Below are 7,489 nucleotides of genomic sequence, written 5' to 3'. Positions count from 1 at the left end.
TTCAATATAGTTTGGGACGGACATGGACAGAATTATTCCCTTATATTTAATAGAGAGGAAAAGAGGAACAGAGGAAGTTCGTTGACCTGGACTCGAAAGTGAGATATTTAAGCTTTGGCCGTGCGATGGTGACGATGCTGTTGTTGTTGTTGTTCGATTACAGGCCTCTCCCTGGATGTGGACTCTGATCGAGATGGCATCGTAGAGCAAAACCACCCTAACAAGGTAAAGCGCCTGGCAAGGAGTGTGTGCGCTTAACCTCCGAGTCATCGTCGTTGATCCTGAGCCCCCTGTATTTTTCTTCTCCCCACGTACCTCCACCCTGTGTCACACCTCCTCCCTCTTGTCTGCGCATCTCCTGCATCGCCGCTCCCTCTGCCTGGCTGCTGCAGAGCACACTCATCCATTGTCCTCTGTAGCCTCCTCAACCACCTTTCGCCTTCCCCAGATGGGGAGAATGACGATGATCCGAAATGCCAGGACTCTGCACACAGAAAGAGACCAACGTTACCCTTCATACTCCGATCCCTTCACTGGCACACCCTCTGTCCTGAATAAACGTAAAGAGATCACCCCCCTCCCCAACCCCCTTCCCCTCCTATCCCCTCCTCGTCCCTATCTTTCCCCATTACCCTCTTCCCCTCCCCGTATAAACAATAATGTCCCCCCCCTCCCCCCGCGGGCGTTCCCCACCTGTGTGGGGTAGTGTGCCCAGTTTTTTCCGCACTTCGCTAGGCCCCTGTCGCGCCGAAAACTCGGGGCTGCTGTTTGCAGAATTTCTGTTCTACCCCCCCCCTCCCAACTGCATTTTGGTGATCAGCGCTTTGTATGGGGCTCGCGTTAATCTGTTTTTTGTTGCATTGGGTGCAATTGTGAACGATCGCCATATCAGACATTAGTACATCTATAATGCAGGTTTTTTACAGTTACAATAAAGATATGAATGTCGTTAAAGCCGCCACCGCCACGAACCCAAAAAACACCTGTATTATGGATGATGTTGGTCGTGAAAGCCTACATGTTAAACATTAGTACATCTAATTGCCATTATCATTGGTTCACTACAGCTCAAAGATTCAGTCCCTACAAGGCGTGTGGTGACATTAGAAAATTTCCCATGTGTCTGTGCTCGGCATTTGAAGGCCTGAAGACCGGAATTGGTGACTTTGCCGACAATGTGTTAATCAGGGAGGCAGTTCCAGATCCGGACAGCAGAGTGAGGAAGAAGGGAGCTTCTGTCCAGAGAGCATGCTCTGGCAACTCGGGGCGGGGGGTCGGGAAGGGCTTGGCAGGGTTGTTAACAATATAAAAAAATAGAGGTCACCTCTGTTTCTCTGCAAGGGCTCACTCCTGCCTACTCCCTTCTCGTTTCATCTCACCCTGTCCACTCCCTCTCACATGCTCGTGGTTTTCTGTCAAAGCCCAGCTAGGTGGACGGCCGCACACTATCCTCTTCTGCCCCCGTCATCGGTGGCGAGATGCTAACTCCTTTGCCTGGTATACAGGAGGTCGTGGGTTCGATCCCGACCCTGACGCCTGCTGTATATTTGGAGTTTGCGTCTTTCTCACTCTGCTTTCTCCCTCCACATTTATAATCGACTTGTGTTTGGAGTATTTTGCTGCTATAAATTTCCACACGATAAGCCACTGCGTTGAGCTACCATTTGTGGCCAGGTTGCATCTGAAAAATAAGTAAATACCTCGGTAAGTTTTACCTGGTAAGATAAAAAAAAAATACTTATTGGTATGTTTTTTTACTTTACACTCCTATCGTGTTTTCCTATTGTTTGTTAGCTCATCGGATTCCTCCAGTATAAATACACCTTTTTTGTATAGTTTTATAGTTCATAGGTCATTTACGAGTAATTTTAATTGGTAAGTTTGGACCGTGACGCCGGCACACGTGGTCCACTCCGTTTCGAATCACGTCACGGGATCTCGAATGTCCACCACTGTGAAGCAGACGGCCCATTTTGTCTCTGGTTGATACACCCCGCGGCGTCATCCAGGGCGGCCCCTGGGCTCGAACCGCGCTCGTCTGCAACAAGCGGCAAAGGCGCGAGTGCTCAGCCCGTGTCGTCATCCCCAGAGCGTGGCCGCAGTCTTCGCTCACTGGAGGGTGGCGGTGTGGGGGGGCGTTGTAGAAGCTTCGACGGTTGTCGCTCTGTGCCCGTGGTGCTGGGCGGTGGTGCAGTAACGGTTTTGCGCTATGCCTCGCAACGAACCCGGCTACACGGATTTTATTCTTGCTCACGGCCACCAATGCCGGTGACAATTATCTGAACCGATCCTGGGCCTCCCCTAGGTCGACTCAGCCTCAAATGGGTACCTGGTGTGGCATGTAGTAAACATTGCCACTGGGGGCAACAAAGGCAGCCGGTGTGTGGTGCTGGCCATCCACCCCCTTGTGTGCCGTTACAGTCTTTATAGGTGCTACTCGGGAAAAGTACTTGCCCCAACAATCTGTTTAAGGCTATATGGGGGATCTCTATCTCTGTGGTCCTGAGCGGTAGTGTAATGGTTAGAGCGCTGTTCTTTGAACCCACTGTGACTGCCACCAACACCAGTCTGAACTGGTCCTGGACCTCCCCAAGGTCGACTCGGCTTCAAATAAGTACCCGGTGCGGCGCGTAAACATCACCACTGGGCAAGACAAATGCGGCTGGGGCATGATGCTGGCCACCCACCCCCTCATGTGTCGTGCCGGCCCTTCACAGGTGCTGCACGCAACAACAGCGCTTGCCTTGATAGTATTGTTAAGGCTACATGGGGGGGATCTTTGTCTTTTTCTCTGTGGCGCGTGAAGGCGACGTGGAAGTGGGGACCCAACGGGCATGGCGCCATTCTTCTGGTGAATTGCGACAAGGAGACGGACTCCACCCCAAAACCCGACAACGAGGACCGCTACCTACAGGGGGCAGCAGGTGCGCGGTCGCCACTCCATGAACTAAAAATTGATAAACTAAACGAATTTTTATTTTAACAAGCAAGGCCCCACTGAGCTGTATATAACTTCTTTTTCAGAAGCGACCTGGCATTCACAAATGACGGCTCGACGAAGGTGGCTTGTCATCACGTGGACATTTACAGCAGCCAAATACTCTAAACGCGTGACGTTGATTTAAAATGTTTGAGGGAAAAACCGGAGGATCCGGAAAAAAATCCACAGGCGACCACGGGGAGAGAGAGAGAGAGACATGCAAACTCCAATCTCCACCTCACGCCGCTTCGCTTTCTCCGTGCTCCTCATTGACGACTTGCTGAGCGTTTTTATTCTTTAATAATACAAATGCACAAAAAATGTGTGACGTGTGACATGCGTAAACGCCCTCTAGATCAGTGGTTCTCAACCTTCGATTGGCGACTTCTGTGACCCCCTTGTTGAATTTTGTTTCATACGAGCACAAGCTCCTTGCCCGACTAAACATGGTTCTGAGAAATAAATGTATGAATAATGGACATCAATATTTGAACCAGTTGTTCATTTCGTGAGGTATCCTAACTAGCTAGTAACTGCAAGTGCATAAAAGAAGATAATTAAATGGACGCTGTGCAACGCGCGAGGTAATTTGTTCGCGCTCGCTGGTTATCTTGGAAACCCACATTGTTTACGATCGGTGAGTTTAGAAAGGTCTTTCATATCGTTTTGGGTTACCATATGGATATAAATTTCATCTTGGTTATTTTATATTGGCAGACTCATCTAAGATTATTTACAAAATGACTCTCATTGATAAATCACCTCAGGTACCCCCTACACGTGCAGTAGCTACTACACGTGCAGTAGCTACTACACGTGCAGTAGCTACACGTGCAGTAGCTACACGTGCAGTAGCTACACGTGCAGTAGCTACACGTGCAGTAGCTACACGTGCAGTAGCTACACGTGCAGTAGCTACACGTGCAGTAGCTACACGTGCATTAGCTACGGGCCCCGCACTTTCAAGGGCCCCGCGCTAAATGCTTTGAAGCTATCAATTCCAATTCAGTGATTCTCTATTATTATAGTACTATACCGACTTCAACTTTTATGAATGACTGGGTGTTTAAAGGTTAGCGATTTGTCGTATTTGGCTGTATAGCAAACTAAAAAATACAATGACTTTACTATGCAAGTAAAAATATTGTGTTTTCATATTTAGGGCCCCTTTATAACATATGCTACAGGCCCCGCACTAGCTTAATCTGGCACTGCTTGTACCCCCGAGTACCCCCCGGTATGAGAACCACTGCTTTAGAAGGGCTCCCCCTAGAGGGGCGAGAGGCCTTGGGTGTCGACGAAGCGTCGCGGGAGCCATGTTGCGGTGCCCACAAAAGTGGAGGGAAACTGGGAGGAGGGAAGACCAGGAAGGAGGTTGGGTAGATGCAGTGGAGAAAGAGAGGAATGAGAAGAGGGAATGAGATCGAGTGAAGCTGCGATGCTGGCTTCAGAAAGAGCTGACGGGTTATGATCGCCGTGTTATTAATGGGCTGACGGGTGATGATCGCTGTGTCACTAATGAGTTGACGGGTGATGATCACCGTGTCACTGAGCTGACGGGTGATAATCACTGTGTCACTAATGAGCTGATGGGTGATGATCGCTATGCCGCCGCATGTGACCATCCCCCGACAGACCTGCAGGACATGTCGCCCATGCTGGTTCGTACCCGAGGTCCCGCCAAGCTGCCGCCCGGCTACAGCCTCCAGCTGCACACCCTCGAGTCGCAGCACGCCGGCGTCTTCCACGTACCTGGTGAGAGGCCCATCGACCCAACGGAGCACTGCGCCACAGTGGCTAAGAGATGTTAACTACTTCATCTGGTATACAGGATACAGGAGGTCGTGGGCTCAAACCCAACCCTGACGCCTGTCTATAATCACTTTGCACGGTGGCTAGGAGATGTTAACAACCTCGCTGGGTATACAGGAGTTCGTGGGTAAGATCCCGACCCTCACTTCTCTATATTTGGAGTTTGCATGTCTCTCTTCCCGTGGCTGCGTCGATTTTTCTCCGGGTCCTCCGGTTTTTTTTCCCTCTGCATTTAGCATCAAGGTGTATTTAAAGAGAGATACGGTCCGCCAGTTCATTCCTTACGACTCACGACTTCACTTCATACATTCTGTAGCTGCGTTGCTATCTCCTGGTTACCTGGCATCTCAAGCCTATGGTAGCTGGTATCCTGAGGCAGTCCTCAATCCAAATACAAGAAATCCTCACTAAGCGCGAGTTCTGGATTTGCAAGTTTCGCATATTCGCGAGTTTCTAAATGTATCCATTTTTCCCTCTTCGCGACCCGCCAGACTCAGTATTCGCGAGTGTGCGTAGTGCCTACAGACCATCGACACTAGGGAGGTGAGCACAGAATGTTACTACATTTGAAACTGTCTGCAAAGATCAGGTATGCCCTCTCGGCTGCCCACATAGTCCTCACGTCTTGCAGTAATCCCGCTCTAAACTCACTCTTGTGGATTTTTTTACTTCATATACGTACTTATACCAAATGTATAAACGAGTCGACTGTCTGGTCCATTAAAAAGAACGCGAATGCAATCAGGGAGAGTGTTGCGGCTTGCGCTCCCCAGTGCTGAACTGATAACAGCTGTGCTGCGTTGTTATCAAACCCCTGTATCTCCCGAGGAGATCACCACCACCACCACCTCTATCATTGTCAAATCATCATCATTATGAAAGGAAATTAAAAAAACGTCGTACTTCTGAATGTTATTTATTTATTGTATTCATAGTTATTTAACACTTACCATTTCCTCCCTATGTTCACTCGTTCCAGGAACTTCACCCCACTTTTCCCCCACTGGAGCAAAGGTTTTTCTGCATTCGCGAGCATTTTCAACAACGTAATCCTCGCAGATAGAAAAGGTTTTAATTCACTCTCCAGTCTGAATCCTACTCTTGATTCTGAGATCGGACAACCATCACAAGCTTGTAAACGTGACGGGGGATATGTCAAGTGAAGGACACTCGCTGGTTGACACGTTGTCGGTGCCTCGGTGGTGTTGAGATCTGAGCAAGGTGATAGGCACGGAGAGCCATTCGCTGGGGCCGGGCAAGTCGAGCTACTTGTTCGAGTACCCGGGTCGTGGCGGAGAGGTTAAACTCTTCGTGGAGGGGCTAAGCTTCCCGGACGGCGACTTCAACGGATTTGTTCTCTTCCACCTCAGCCTCCTCCAGAGCATCCTGCCGGTGAGTGGGCAGCAGAACCAGCAGCAGCAACTGGGCAGCATCTATCCCCGTGCATCCATCTTTCTTGTCGAGGAGCATAAACCATCACGCAGACTCCGGTCATCCTTGCAGCAGTCGGCTTTTTGTCTGCCCATCGAACGTTGCGATTTATTTTCTATCCAGGTGTCTGGACACATCTTGACATCAGTGATCCATCTATGGGAAGTGAAGTGGGATAGGCTATTCTGGCAAATGGCGCATGATGCTGGATGTAATTACCAGTGAAACGTCATAATCAAATTGTAAATGTTGTGGATTTACTCTCCAACACACCGGTGGGCTGAAGTTGGAACTAATTGGCGTTTGTTTACATGACACATCCCTTACCAATTGGCTGTGTCGGGTGGTGGAGGGTTACAACACATTTATTGTTATGCGATCTAACCCAAAACCATCATTATGAACATTATGGGTTAGGTTGTTTTGTGACGCTATAGTATTATTATTTTCTCGCTTTTGCCAGGGCAAACAGAGCACACCGATTTTCACCGACAGCGTGGTTTTTCGTGTGGCTCCGTGGATCATGACTCCAAATACCCAGCCGGCGCTGGAGGTCTTCATGTCAAGGTATCTGGGGAGTAGGGATACGTTCCCGATTTTTATGTTAATCCCAAAAATAAATTAAACCGGGCCTAGATGCGGTGGCGTGTGATGCGTGGTGTATCCTCTCTGCATGGTGAGCGGTTGCATGGTTCTGTGGTTGCGTGGTTGTGTGTTTGCGTGGTTGTGTGCTCACCTCAGGGTTAGTAGGGAGTGGAAGTGTAGCAGTTTAGTGCGCTGTGCTACAAACCCGGCAACCCAGGTTCGATTCCCGTTCACAGCCAACACCAGTGATAGCGAATATTTTTACCGGTCCTGGACCTCCCCTAGGTCGACTATGCCTCAAAGGAGTAGCTGGTGCAATGTGTAAACGTCACCACTAGGGAGACAAAGGTGTGTGGAAGAGTGTGTGTTGGTGTAGTGCTGGCCACCCACCCCCTCGTGTGCTGTGCCGGCCTTCATCGGTGCTCGCTAACAGCACTTGCCCCTACAGTCTGTTAAGGCTATACGGGGGAACTTTGTCTTTGTCACCCCAGGGTCGACTCGAATGCGGTGTTCATAAAGCAGATGACCACCCTCGCTCACCTGGCCGGGTGCACGCCAATTGAAATACAGGTCAATATGGACGTGTGGATGCAGGTGAGTGTCAGTGTGTAAGAGAGAGTACTGAGGTGTGTGGGGAGCCGTAGAGTAGCGGTTAGCGTGCTGTGCTACTAACCCAGTGAC

The 7,489-nt window shown here is 49.7% G+C and overlaps 1 protein-coding gene across 1 annotated transcript; it reads left to right on the top strand.

Annotated features, from left to right (window-relative positions):
* The first annotated feature begins 1,117 nt into the window (after window positions 1-1,117).
* LOC142930633 (protein-arginine deiminase type-3-like) lies at window positions 1,118-7,439 on the top strand. The gene is made up of 6 exons (XM_076073629.1): window positions 1,118-1,216; window positions 2,807-2,924; window positions 4,616-4,735; window positions 6,003-6,184; window positions 6,687-6,790; window positions 7,300-7,439. Exons 1-6 carry the CDS (start codon window positions 1,118-1,120, stop codon window positions 7,418-7,420), a joined length of 744 nt encoding a protein of 247 aa, XP_075929744.1. The 3' UTR covers window positions 7,421-7,439.
* The last annotated feature ends 50 nt before the right edge of the window (window positions 7,440-7,489 follow it).

The sequence above is a fragment of the Petromyzon marinus genome, chromosome 42 (assembly GCF_048934315.1).
Source record: "Petromyzon marinus isolate PM22_M1 ecotype Great Lakes invasive population chromosome 42, UKy_Petmar_22M1.pri1.0, whole genome shotgun sequence".
Classification (NCBI taxonomy): domain Eukaryota; kingdom Metazoa; phylum Chordata; class Hyperoartia; order Petromyzontiformes; family Petromyzontidae; genus Petromyzon; species Petromyzon marinus.
This window is presented reverse-complemented; position numbering and strand designations above follow the sequence as displayed.

What these genes read in the sequence shown, in the direction of transcription:
- LOC142930633 (XM_076073629.1), top strand. Translation starts at nt 1,118, where the DNA reads ATGTGTCTGTGCTCGGCATTTGAAGGCCTGAAGACCGGAATTGGTGAC. An exon ending in TTCCAGATCCGGACAGCAGA is followed by an intron (nt 1,217 to 2,806) that starts GTGAGGAAGAAG and finishes TGGCGCGTGAAG; the next exon opens with GCGACGTGGAAGTGGGGACC. An exon ending in TCCTCCAGAGCATCCTGCCG is followed by an intron (nt 6,185 to 6,686) that starts GTGAGTGGGCAG and finishes CGCTTTTGCCAG; the next exon opens with GGCAAACAGAGCACACCGAT.